General features: G+C 38.3%; 1 protein-coding gene across 3 annotated transcripts in view; it reads right to left on the reverse strand.

Moving 5' to 3' along the window:
- NELL1 (neural EGFL like 1) overlaps window positions 1-14,545 on the reverse strand; it is a 909,424-nt gene that overhangs the window by 653,525 nt on the left and 241,354 nt on the right. For all 3 annotated transcript variants that reach the window (XM_043971020.1, XM_043971019.1, XM_043971018.1), the window contains exon 12: window positions 6,641-6,769. In XM_043971020.1, the coding sequence (XP_043826955.1) occupies window positions 6,641-6,769 (129 nt within the window). The remainder of the gene's footprint in view (window positions 1-6,640; window positions 6,770-14,545) is intronic.

Raw genomic sequence — 14,545 nt, forward strand, 5'->3', positions numbered from 1 at the left:
AATGTCACACAGAAGACTGAGACTCCGCTGCTTCTGGATTCTTAAGACACTAAAAAACCAACTAAAGCACTTTTCAATGTGGCAAATGCTCCTGCCTGATTCGGATAAGAGGAAATGAAAAGGAGTGCTGTGAATTGTATCCCAGCTGACAAAGGGCCTTATTATCCTCTATTGATTGGCCTGGAGTCCTGATACTGTCTATAGTGGTCTCTCCTCCAATTGCAGTAGTGCAGAAGGAGTTATTTAATATACCATATCTCAACTGTGACCCTAGGAAGTTAAGGACAATGGAAAGCCCTTTGTGCCTACTTTTCCACTGAGTACATGAAGAGTCTTCTTGACAGAGCCCTAACAATGCTTGTAATACTTTGTTTGAATTTTCAAGCCAGTCATTCATCAGGGTAGCTACAGCATGGGTTCATTTTCATCCCATCTCAGTGGGCTTAAAAATAACTTGTCTGTGGCTCCTCTCTAGCAATTTATTCTTTCTAAAACAAGGTAAACCAATAGGATCAAGTATAACCCAGACTCCCCAAATTCTTGTCACATTTGGTATGCCTCTTTTACCTCCAGGCAAGCCAGATCACCACAGAGAAAACTTCTGCAGATAAAGCAAGAGAAAAGTGCCAGAGACTAAATATAGCAATAAAAGGGACCACAGAGTACAATCAACATTAATAAACACAGAGAGAAACTATGAAACCCAGGCCATATCCCTGCCACAAAAGTTGAGTGAGGCTACTCTGAGGTAGTAGAAAAACACTGGATTTAGTGTATCAGGAGAAATGGCTTCTATTGCTGGTTGCTGTTGTTGTTGCTGTTCAGTCATTCAATCATGTCCAACAATCATGTCCATGACCCCATGGAACATAGCAACTGTCTATGGGGTTTTCTTGACAAAAATACTGAGTAGTTTGCCATTTCCTTTCTCCATAGGTTTACCTTTTGTCAGAACTCTCCACTATGACCTGTCCATCTGAGTTAAACTTGCATGGCATAGCTCAGTCTCTATGATCTACACAAGTCCCTCCGCAACAATGAGGCAATGATATAGGAGGGGTCTATTGCTGGTTCCTCTACCTTAATTGAGTCACTTACCACCTCTATGCCTTAGTGACTTCATCCGTAAACTGAGAATACCAGACTAAATGTCCTATAACAGAGGTTCTTAATCTTTCTGTGTTCATGTGTAGATATATGTATGTGTTTGTGTGTGTGTGTGTGTGTGTGTGATAGACTCCTCTGGCAATCAGGTGAAGCCTACAGTCCCCTTCTTAGAACATTTAACAATGTTGTTAAATGCATAAAATATGATACCTGGGATTATAAAAGACATATATTATATTGAAATACTTTTCAAAATAAAAAATGCACAGACCTCAGATCAGAATCCCTGATTTATAAGGTCCTTGCCTTCTCTGATACCACTGTGTATTTTCCATGACTATTGAGCATATTATTACTAAAGACTTTGTTTCACTGGGTGAGTGGAGGAATTAAGTGAGGAGTGTCAGACCTATGGTTTCATTGGTTCAGAGAATTCTACATGAAGAAACATCTCTATCAGCACAGATCTATAACTATTCTGCAATGTAAAGTCTTAGAAAGCTCACTGGGGCACTGAGAGGTCAATTGACTTGTGCAGCATCACAGTCAGTATATGTCACCGATGAGAATTGAACTCAGATCTTCTTGGCTGCCAGGGTGGTTTCTCCACCCATTCTAACACCCTTCCTCTTGGGACTGGATTGCAAATGTCAAGTGGTGGTAAAGATGAACTTGATGACATGTCACATGACACCATCAAAGAAGCCCTTGCATGGAAAAGCCAAAGATATAGGAGCAACTCAATGTCAGTAAAAAGCATTTGTTAAACATCTATCATATGCCAGCCACTGTGCTAAGCACTGGGGATAGAAAGATGAAAGATAGTCCCTGCTCTGAGGAAAGCTCACAACTTAATGGGATGACCTTTCCATTTCCCATCTGCACCTCTTCTTGGTTTGAACTTCAAACATGATGCTCAACCCAGGATAGGCTGATCTTCTGAAATCTCATCATTTCATTATTAACTGAGCACTTTACAAAGTCCCCCAGCCTCTTCTCCCCTCCTATTAGAGGGCTAGAGGATAGAGCACTAAACCACTCCCAAAGCCTCTTGGATTGAGAGCAGGAATCTAGACATCTCAGTTAACTGTTCACTTTCCATCTGCAGCTCTGCTTGGTTTGAACTTGACAGAACATGATGCCCAAGCTCTGAGTACTCCCTGGCTCCTCCCCACCCCTCAGATTTCCAGTTTCCCTTTTTTATGTTATTTCACCTCAGTGGATTGTAAGCTCCTTGAGGACAGGAACTATATTTCTTTCTTTTACTTGTATCCCCAGAGCTTATCAATGTGCCAGGCACACAGTAGGCACATAATTAATGTTCAACTGAATTGAACTTAAAAGCACAATCTTATGGATTTGGATATGAGCACTGGGCTGTTCTTATAGTAAAATTATAGAATCGAAGAGTTTTCTAATTATGAAAAATTAATACATAGGGAAGTTAAGTGACCTGTCCAAAGTACCACTTCTAATATTCATCAGAAGCAGAATTTGAGCCTAAGTCCTCTTCCTTAAGAGCTCCTGCTCTTTATACTGTGCCACATTGCCTTCATCAGCAGGCAAATGGAAAGCACAAGAGAATAATGAACAAACTCACCAGCCCTGGATTCAGCAGGACTGGAGTTCAAATCTGACCTCAGACATTTGACACTTACTAGCTGTGTGACCCTGGGCAAGTGACTTAACCCTCATTACCCCACACACACAAAAATTTAAAAAACAACAAACTTAAAAAAAAAGATAGAAAGAGGGTAGCTAAGTGGTACAGTGGATAAAGCACTGGTCCTGGATTCAGGAGAACCTGAGTTCAAGTCTGGCCTCAGACACTTGACATGTATAAGCTGTGTGACCCTGGGCAAGTCACTTAATCCTCATTGCCCTGAGAAAAGAAGGAAAGAAAAAAGAATAATGAACAAACCACAGAAAGACTTCAAAGCCAAAAGAAGAAAACATGCCAACAATTTCCTCTAGGATTTCCACAGGGTTCAGGTGACTAAGAGAAGAAAGCTAATTCCAATGGATAATTAGCAAGCTTCTCAATGGCAAGATCAGTTCTTATATCAGCACCAGGTACTTTCTTCCATTCACTCATAATAGCCGCTCAGATTCTACTACCCAATAAGATGAAAGACTGGAAAGTCACTTCAAAAATTCTGAACCTGACTTAGAATGCTGAATTTTTTTCAAGAAAATGAAGAAGTGGGTCTCAAACAAGCTGTACACAGAAAACAATTCCCCTCCGAGAAATCCTCCTCTGATGCTTTTTCCTGACATGGATGCAATCTTGGATCCTTTAAGACTACACTATGAAAACTACATTGTTGTAGTTCCAATCAAACTTCCTTCAAAACAGAGAATATTTTTCATTTTTGTATCCCCAATGCTTAGCACACTGCCTGACCTACATTGGGTGCTTACCTAATGCTTTTGACGGCATTGAGTTGCTACTATTTCTATTTTTTTCACTGAAGGGATTCTTTAATGGTGTCATGTGACATGTCGTCAAGTTCATTTTGACCACGTGACATTTTGCCATAGGCCCAAGAAAGGTTACCTCATGGAAAGACCTTATTCATCATCATTTGCTACTTTCATGATCTTGGGCAAGTCATTTAAATTCTTGGGCCTCAGTTTAAACATCTATAAATTGAGAGCATACCAGATAGCCAATGTGGTTTTCTCCAGCTCTAGATATAGAATCCCATGAGCCTATAATTGCTGTAAGCCTGATGCTTTTTTGCAGGAAACACACAGTGATTCAAAAAGACTATCTTCTAAGACAGGGCTTCTTACATTGGGGCCTACAGACACTGTAAGCAGTAATATATGGCTAGCTAGCTAGCTAGATTGATTTTTATGGTATTTATAAACTTGAATGGAAAATGCATCTTTATTTTCACTGACCTTTGGAATCTTAAGTATTTACTTCATAAATTCAAAAAACATTATTATGAGCAGTAGTCCACAGACTTTACCAGACTACCAAAATGATCCATGGGACAATGAAAGTCAAGAAGCTTTGTTCTAAAACATGGAAGGGTCAAGCTCTGGAATTAAAAATAAAAACTGAGTTCAAATTCTGCATCTGAAACTTGTTACCCATGTGACCTTGAGCACAAAATCAAACGCACCTTAGCTATGGTTTCTTCATCTACAAAAAGTAGGGGAAGGGAATGAAGAGAATAGATTAGAATAGATGACTTCTGACTTCCCTTCTAATGATATATCTATGAACCTAAAGTCCTCATACCCAATGAAAGTAATATCCACATCAAATGTCAGAATTCTTTTTTATGTAAGGTTGGTGTTAATTTTCTGATAGAAAAAAACCAGCAACATAAAAGTTCCAAAAGTGAATATTTTACATTAAAGTACTGAACACTGGGAAATTAGTAATCACATTTTGGAGGTAAAGGAGCCACAGAAGTATCAAAGTCCTGAAAACATTATATACTTGAAAAAGAAAAGAGTCAGCAAAAATGCTAACAGAACTAAAGAGTTAGCAACCAACGGGCAAAACTAAAACCTGGTGGGATCAGTCTGCCAAAAGACAAATCTCTCGAAGCAAGAACAAATCTATAAAATTGAGCTACCAAGAAAACTAAGGATGAAAGGAGTATGACTCTGCATCAATTGCCATTACAATGCCTGGAGTTAGTGGAGAAACTCTTCAGAGAGGGAATAGTAGCAACAATGCTACAGACCAGGAACTTATCCCCAATTTTAGTGATACAAGGGGAAAAAAGAATTTATGAGAAATTTCAAAATAACTATCACAAAGCCTTTAGCCAAAGCAAAATCCTCAGAGGGATGTGCTAATTTATTTTTTTTTAATGACTTTGCATGACATTGCGGATTGTGGTTATGATGAGAAAATGGTGAGATACTAACCACTATTGGCAAGAATTAATATTAAACACCAGAAAAACATTCAGTTCAGTGGAAATTGTTCAGAATACCCTTGCCATTTTTATCCAGAGCAAAAAGAGCATACCTTAATGTGGGCAACCCATACATTATGCTCATAGGGATACAGAAGAAATAACACTGGCTTTGGACTCACAGAAGCAAGTTCTATGTTCAAATCCTAACCTGTAGGCTTACTGTCTGTGTGACCTTGGGCAAGTCACATATCCCTTTGGGCCTCAGTTTCCTCAACTCTAAAATGAATGGGTTAGACTAGATGGCATCAGAGATCCCTTATCACTCTAAACCCAAGATCTGAGGGTAGACTACCAGGGCTTAGATACTAGAAATTAGAATTCAAATAAGTCATAGAGTCTCTGAGTTGAAAGGGACCCCAAATGCCATGTAGACCTGAAGAACTCCCCTTATAACCTACCTGATGAGGGGTAATGCAATCTTTTCTTGAAGACTTCAATCTATTTTGCAGTGATCTTTGATAATCAGGAAGATGGTGGAAATTAATGGATTGGTCATATTTTATCTGATCATTTACAATGGAAGAATACAGTACTTTGACCTGGCACCAGATTCTCCTCAAACAATCCTCTGGGGTCCTGTTAAGATGGATACTGCTATCCCTTACAACTACAGTTGAGATACTTTTAAGCCCACCTGCCCTACCCAACTGGGTCTGGCCATATGGTAGGTGATAGACATTGCTAGTTTGGCTTGTTTTTTCTTCCAACCATGCCCCAGTACTGACATAGTACCAGTGATCTAGAACTATCCCCAATTTACCACAATAAGAGATGGCCTTGGGATCAACCTTAGTTTTTATCTAGGCACTAAGCCAGAAAACAGCAAAAGTATATTTTAAAAGTGTCACAATGTGAAGGGACTGTCAAACAAGTACCTGAAACTAAGTAGCATGGTCTGCAGATTGCAGGCCTCGAGACATTTGAGGTTAAGGCTCTTAGGCTCTTCTGTTTCAACCATCAAGCCCATACTGAACCCTAAGGTGCTGGAGAAACTGAAGCATCTGCCTACTACTTAAAGAACTCTAGAGGTTCCTGTCCCCAGTATTAGACATTAAGAAAGATAACTGTAAAAAAAAAAAAGTCCTGCCAATAAGCCATCCTCACAGATATGTCAAAAATTTAGGAGACAGTTAATAGGACAACCACAAAGGGATCCCTCTAAGAATAAACTACATTGAGTGGATATTCACCATGGAATACAAGGAATTGACAATCTACCCAAGTACATTGATATGCATTGTACTCATGGCTTAACTGGCAATCTTGAGGCCAGGTGATTGCAGAACAAAGATATTAATCTACCTCCCACATTCTCTCACTGCTTTATCTTTCCTGAATTACCCTCAGTTTTGTTACGTTTGTCTTCAGCAAGCTGGAATACCAAGGAGCATAAAGATATTACATTATGACAAGACATCATTTCCATCTACTTGGCACCTCAGGTATGCAGAGGTAATCCCACAGGAATCTTCATCTAGAGTAACATAAAATCTCAATTTTGTGACAGCTTCTTCCCATTAATCTTGCACTTGACACTACATTTCTCAGAAGGTTTCACTAAAATCGCTGTTAAGTATTATGTTTACCTTCACAGTATGCAGAGTCTCCTTGGATAGAGATGTAACCACTCTTGCATTCACAGGTAGCTTTGGTGTTCCAGTTTTTGCACTCAGAATTTTCACCACACTTGGGGCCTTCTGCACAAAAGTTATGGCCTAAAAAAGAAGCGCATAAAAGTCTCATATTAGAACAAAAGAGAAAAAAGCCTCAAAATGATAGAAATGTGAAAGCTTACACACACAAACACACATACACAAAGTATATGCATATATATGTACATTTATAATACTTATGTGTGTGTATGTATGTATATATATATATATATTTAGTTAGTTAGTTATTCATTGACGTTATCTACTACAAGTATAATCAGAGAATCCTAACTTTACCCTCAGTAAAGTAGCAGGAAACAAAATAAATCCACAGAAATCATTAGCATTTCTATGTAATACAAGCAAAAACCAGAAGGAAAACCAGAAAGGGAAATTATACTCAAAGTGGCAACACAGTGTGTAAAATACTTGGGGGTTAATCTATCAAGACACAGTCAAGTCTTATTTAAATACAACTATAAAACACTCCAAAAATCATCAACAACAATAAATATTATTAGAGACTTTTTATGGTTGGACCATTCCAACAAAATAAAAATTATAATATTGTCTAAACTAATTTGTAGATTTAGTACTATATGAAAGTATGACAGGGTTACTTTGCAAAACTAGGGGAAATAATTACAAAATCCATGTGAAGGAAAAGGAGGTTTAGAATCCTAAAAGAAATAATGAATAAAGTTAAGAACAGAGTTTTAAATTAAAAGAACTCAAACCCCACTTAACATGCTATGTTCCAAATGGCTTTGTGATTTAAATATAAAAAGTCATGTCATTTTAAAAATTAGAGGAAAATATTAGGAGAAAACTTTCACAACTTTAATAATAGCAATAAATTATTGAGCAAAGGATGGAGGAGATAGGGATAGATAAAATAGCTAAGTTAACCTACATAAGCAAAAGAAAAATGTCTGTAACCAACAAAATTGATGTAGCTAGAATAAGAGAAATTGAAATTTCAAAACTTTGTAATAAATATCTCTGGCAATATTTTGATATCCAAAGTATATAAAGGTTTAGCACAAATCTATGCATATATGTACATACATACATAGATATACATAGATATACATAGATATGTGCTACCAATAATAATAGCTAGCTTTTATATAGTATTCTATGGTTTACAAGTCGCTTTACATGTTAATACATTTAATCTATACAAATACCCTCTGAGGAAGGTATTGCCATTATCCCCATTTTAAAGATGTAAAAAACAAATCAGGGAGAGGTTAAGTTACATACTCAGGTCCATACAGCTAGTAAGTGGCTGGGATAGGATTCTAACTCAGATTTTCTTGATTCCAAGTCCAGCATTTTAACCATTGTGCCACCTAACTGCCAATTTATATAAGACCAAGATCTATATCCCCAGAGAAAACTAATTAAAGATATGGACAAATATCTCTAAAAAGAATCAATAACTATCAACTTCCATATGAAAAATGTTCCAAATCACTAATAATTAGATGAATGCAAATTAGAATAACTCTGAGATTTAATTTCACACTATCAGATTGGCAAAGAGGATAAAAGACAGAAATAGTCATTTTTAGAGGGGTTGTGTTGGAAGGGAAAACAGGCACATTAATGCATGTTGGTAGAGCTGTGAATTGATCCAACTGCTCTCAAAATTAATTTCAAATAGTGCTAGAAAAATCACTTAACATACCTTTTAACTTAACTAAGCACATAACTTAAGGAAGTCAAAGACAAAGAAAGACTCCCTATTATATAAAAATATTTCTAAAGCACTTTCAATGGTTTAAAAAACTATAAACAAAGTATATGATTGTTAAAAAGGGAATAACTGAACAAATCATAGCCTATAAATACGATAGAAAATTATTGCTCTGCAAGGAGTAATTTAGAGAAGTATAGGAAGAACTCTATAAAATGATGCAGAGTTAAGGAGGAAGAACTATTAGGGCTTTCCATCAATGCTATATCACCAAGTCATGGCCTCAGTTTCCACAGAGATATTCTCTGAAGAGGGATGGTAATCACTTCCATAATGAGAAAGATCATAGGATCATAATTTCATAGGCTCACAGTTTCAGGGCTATAATAATGTAAATGAAAACAAGACAGATAGGCAGCCAAAACATGATTGATTGGAATAATCAATCCCGGTCCTGGAGCACACATGAAAAGGGCTTCTCTTCTCTTTGAAAAGATGGGAGGAACTACAGGTACAGAATGTTGAATATGCTGTTAGAGTCAGTTAAAACATTGGTTGGTTTTGCTTGGTTTTTTATTCTAATTTTTAAATTTATTTATTTCTTTTTTGCTACAAAGTCCAGTGGTGAAGAGGTGAGATATCAAGAAAGAACTGTGGTGTAAAAACAAAAGTCATCAGTAAAGTTTAAAATAAAATAAAATGTTGCACCCCAAACCAATAAATATACCAGAATGTAGTGAGATGATTATTTTCCTTGTTCAAGTTGATAATTGGGCAAGCCTAGGATTCCCCTTGTATACAGAATAATCTCAATTTAAGGGATTATGTTTAGTTTCCTAAAGTTCTGTATTTTGAGGCTTCCACTTTTATTTAATGAACAAAAGTTAATGAGTCTGACAATAGTGGTGATTCTTTTTTTTTTTTTTTTAGTGAGGCAATTGGGGTTAAGTGACTTGCCCAGGGTCACACGGCTAGTAAGTGTTAAGTGTCTGAGGTTGGATTTGGACTGAGGTACTTCTGACTCCAGGGCCGGTGCTCTATCCACTGTGCCACCTAGCTGCCCCTAGTGGTGATTCTTAGAAATCACACAGTGTCTGAAAGGATTTTATAAATCGCCCAGATTGTACTGAGTCCCTTGTTGGAAGAGAATGAAGAAAATTAAAATGGTCTGAATAAAGAATCACCTCTGGGGGCAGCTAGGCGGTGCAGTGGATAAAGCACCAGCCCTGGATTCAGGAGGACTCAAGTTCAAATCCAACCTCAGACATTTGACACTTACTAGCTGTATGACCCTGGGCAAGTTACTTAACCTCATTGCCCTGAAAGGAAAGAAAGTGAGAGAGAGAAAGAAAGAAGGAAAAAGAAAGAATGAATGAATCACCTCTAGGCAATAGCATCATAATCAGTGTCTTAAACAGAAAAAGTAAATTAGTGGGGGCAGCTAGGTGGCACAGTGGATAAAGCACCAGCCCTGGATTCAGGAGGACCTGGGTTCAAATGTGGCCTCAGACACTTGACACTTAATAGCTGTGTGACCTTGGGCAAGTCACTTAACCCCAGTTGCCTCACAAAAAAATAAATGCAAACTAGAGCATGTATAATGTCAGGGCAGAGCTCAATAGACTAAACCCAAAGGGAAAGGAAATTATTTTTTTTCAAAGCAATGAGGGTTACATGACTTTCCCAGGGTCCCACAGCTATTTAGTATCAAGTGTCTGAGGCCACATTTGAACTCAGGTCCTCCTGAATCCAGGGACAGTGCTTTATCCACTGTGCCACCTATCTTCCCCGGGAAAGGAATTTCTTGACAGTAGTAGTGAAGGGCAGGGAGTCTTCTGCAATTGGTTTGGCTGATACAACTTACTTGACCAAAAGAACTGGAGGCCATGGTTTGGTGATAGAGCATCGAGAGCAGGCCTTCACCAACTCTGGGATAAACATATTAAGGAGAGGCTCCCATTTTTTTTCCTCCTACTCATAACCCTGACAGCCTATTGGGTATTGGAGGTGGCAATATGGCCCTCATGAACCTATAATTGAGCTTTGTGCTTTGTGAGTGATCCGCATCTCCTAGAATTCATTTTACCATGGCACATCACCCACCTTCCAACATGTTGTAGTGGATAGAATGTTTGACTTCTGTGGGAAGACCCAAATTTAAATCAAATCTCAGTTATTTACTATCCAGGTGACTCTAGGCAAGTCATTTAATTTATCTAGGCCTCATTTCCTCATCTAAATAGCCTCTAAAGTCCCTTCCTGCTCTGTCTATTGTCTTTATCCACTGTGCAGACAAAGCATACAAATCAAACCTTTGAATAGAATCTCAGCCTCAGATGGATTGGGTATCTCAGACTTGTTACTAGCAGATTAGATTTCATAGGTCCAGCGGAAGCTAAATTTTATGATCTATAGGGAGATCCAAATTCTGGTTTATGTGACAGTTAATTTGTCCACAAACTGAAAACCTGGAATTTGGGTGATGATGAAGTAGAGACCATGAAAAATACTGCCCAATAGGTACAGTGTTGGTCAAACGTGCAGAGAGTTTCAAGGTACTTCATATTGCTATGGACAAAATGGATGGTGTTGGAGTGCCATGCTCACTCCACATGGTTATTTCAACCTCAGATGAATCTCCAACTGCAGGTAGCTCTTCCTTTTAAAAATTTTTATTTATTTTATTTTTAACTTATGAAATAAAACAAGTTTTTTTCCATAACATAGTATAATAAAACAAGATGATTGCACATGAAACTGAAAATATATTTCATACAATTTGATATTCTTTTTAAATATATAATAGTTATATAAATTTATTTTTTCCCCTTTTCCCTATCTGCCCTGCAGATGGAATCGGACACAAATATTTGTGTTTGTGTGTGTAAAAATCATTCTGTACTTGCTTCTATTTATCAGTTCTTTCTCTGGATGCAGATAACATCTTCCTCCACATGTCTTTTGTAGTTAATGTGGGTATTTACAATAGTTAAAATGACTTATTCACTCAAAGTTCTTCTATGTTATTGAACTGTTTCCATGGTAGCCAAGTTGTGGAAGAATTAATTACAAGGTTGGGGTATTGGGAAGAGTGGTAGAGGTAGTGTGAGAATGGTCAACAGCATCACATTGGATGTTTCGATTCATCTTCATGATGAACCATTTCTGTGAGTGAGGGTAGGACATGACAGAGATCAAGGCAAAGTGGTTTGTAAGACCATAGAATGTTGCTCGCACTCATGGAATCTGCCAAAAATGCTTGAAGTAAGTAGTTCGCTGTCAACAAATAATGATGTTAGAGCAGAAAACGAGGGGGGTGCAATGATGACAGCATTCCACAAGGTCTTTCATCACGCAAGCATCCTCTACTTCCACGTGACCTCCACCTTCTGAGGACATGAAGAGATTCTACGCAAGATGATTATGTGCCGCCCCTCCAAAATTCCCAACTTCAGAATCACCAAATTGGAAGGAATCTTATAGATCATCTAAGGCCTGTGTGTAAACCGGAATCTGCGCTTCCATTATCCCTTTTGCAACTAATCCTGATAGTTCTCCATGTTAGAGAACATCCACTACTGGTTTAGGTGCTAGAAGATGGCCTGGACTAATTCCATATGCAAGGAAGAGTGACAGAAATAGATGGGGATGACATGGAGATAGATGGCCACCAAACCACTTCAGCAAGTCTTTTACTACAAAGTTCATGAACCTCTGGAAGAGTGTAGGGGCATAGAAGAGAAGGAAAGACATAATAATCCAGTATGCTTTCAGCCATATGGGGTCTAGAAGCCCATCTTCCATTCCTCAACCTCCAGTATTTGGATCAGTCTGAATTACCCCCCCACCCCGGGTCCAATTCACTGAATAGCATTGGCCCTGCCAGCTGATCTAGCACAACAAGCATCAAGGGGAAGGGATGCTGGTCCCAGGTGGTAAGAGGGTCATAACTGTCTATTCCTCTTAATAAATAGTACCAGGACTCTGCTGGGGAAGGGGAAGAGCCAAATAAACCTTCCGGGTAGGCTTTCTTCCCACACCTCTTTACAAAGTCTCTTTTACTGGTCTGGTCAGTAAATTTGGCTGATCCAAGTAAGTACAGCTGAGAATTGCTTAAGTGTACAATTTAGGGCTAGTTATTCTGCTTCAATAATTAAGCAAGATCACCCCAATAATCGTCATAGAGGGAGAGAGCCTTGGTTTGAGGTCTGGAAGAAGACTTTGGCTGGGTACATACATTTACCCTAAACAATATGCTAGGATCAGAATATAACTCTCTCATAGTCTCATGCAAAATTCAAATTATACAACAGGAAAAAGGTTGTAAGGTCCTCACTAGGACATTGCAAACTCTTTTATCCTTTTTTTCTTTTCTTTTTTTCTCTCTTTTCCTTTCTTTTCTTTTTATTTTGGGGCAGGTCAATGAGGGTTAAGTGACTTGCCCAGGGTCACACAGCTAGTAAGTGTCAAGTTTCTGAGGCCGGATTTGAATTCAGGTCCTCCTGAATCCAGGGCCAGTGCTTTATCCACTGTACCACCTAGCTGCTTCCTCTTTTTTCCTTCAAAGACCACTGTTGCAGTGCTGTGGTTTTTGGGGTTCTGCTGAAAAATAAGAAGTGGAGGTGGCAAGAAGTAAAGGAATTTACTTGGTTTGGGTATGTAACAGATAATATAGACCCCAGTCTCCAAAGAAATGAAGCTGACTAGATCAGTGAATTAAGGCAATGAGTCAGAGCAAAGGGAAGAGTCTTCCTGGAAAAAGTAGATACAGTTATAGGAGTAATGAGAGAACAAACCAGGAGTTGAGTGGGGTCAATTCAGAGTTCATCAAAACATCAAAACCAGAGGGTCAGGTAAGGTAAGAAGCCCAAATAGAGGTTGGAGCAGTAACTGTGGCCAGGTTTTGGCAGAGGAGAATATGAGGGGATGGCAATAGCTTGGAGTCTAGTATAAGACAGAAACACAATCAAGATGAGCAGATGCCACCAATCATTTTTGTTTGTTTTGTTTTGCTTTTTTCTCATTCTATATCCCTCCCTTAGACAACATTAGTTTGGAATGATAAGGTGTTAGTTACACCTGTGCCTTCCTCCCCTGGGTAAGTCTAACTAGGGAAATGAGAACCAGAATAACTCTTTTTATACAAGACAAATGAGACTCAGAGACGTTAAGTGATTTGCTGAAGATCACAGGGCTAGGAAAGTACAGCAGAGACCTAGGTCTCAGTGCTTCAGGGCAAGAATTTCTTGTTTAGGTTTTTAACATCTCTCCACCTAAAAGGATTGCATTGCCCATATTTGTTTGTCCAAATTACACCAAAATTAAATTAATTTTGTTATTATAAATTTCAATTTTCTTGAGATAATTGAACACCTCAATAATAAGCACATAATTGGGTTCTTTCTATTTGCATAAAGCTTTATAACTTGGAGAATTTTCATGCACCTTGATTCTATTTCCCTGTTTCATATTTGAAGCAATGAGGCTCAAAGAAGCCATGACTTGCCCTAGGTCATAGAACTGAGAATTAATATTGCTGGGACTCAAAGTCAGGACTTGCTTGATTCTCATCCATGTGTTATTTCTATTACAGCACACTCTCAACTTAAGGAACTGGACTGTCACTGGTTTACACAACAGTAAAGTGCAAATTAAAAGTGAAAAGTTCAGTTGCCCAAAAAATAAACTGGAACTACCTAATATCAAAATCCAAATATCTAGAGATGTAGATGGGAAGAATCTCCAATTCCATTCTGCTTAGAAAACTTCCAATGTAGAAACTCCCCCTCCAGCTCATTAGTCTAGGTGCCTGAGGCACACAGCAGTTAAATGAGTTTCCCACAGTCATGCAGCTAGTGTGAGTCAGAGGCAGACTGATCCTCTCTCCACCATATCACACAACAGCATGTCAATTCAAATTGATACACTGCTATAATGGGAGATATTCAAACTGGCTCTGAAGTGATTTGCCACATCTCAATGATACTGAATTTTTTTTTTTGAGGCTTCGGAGTTTCACAATTTTTAGCAGGATGAGCCATTCCTCCTCCACTGGTGAAAACAACAACTTCTCCATGTTTCATGAATCACTATGACTAAGAAAAAAATTATCAGCTGAGAGTCAACCATCTGTTAAT

Source organism: Dromiciops gliroides, chromosome 6 (genome assembly GCF_019393635.1).
Source record: "Dromiciops gliroides isolate mDroGli1 chromosome 6, mDroGli1.pri, whole genome shotgun sequence".
Classification (NCBI taxonomy): domain Eukaryota; kingdom Metazoa; phylum Chordata; class Mammalia; order Microbiotheria; family Microbiotheriidae; genus Dromiciops; species Dromiciops gliroides.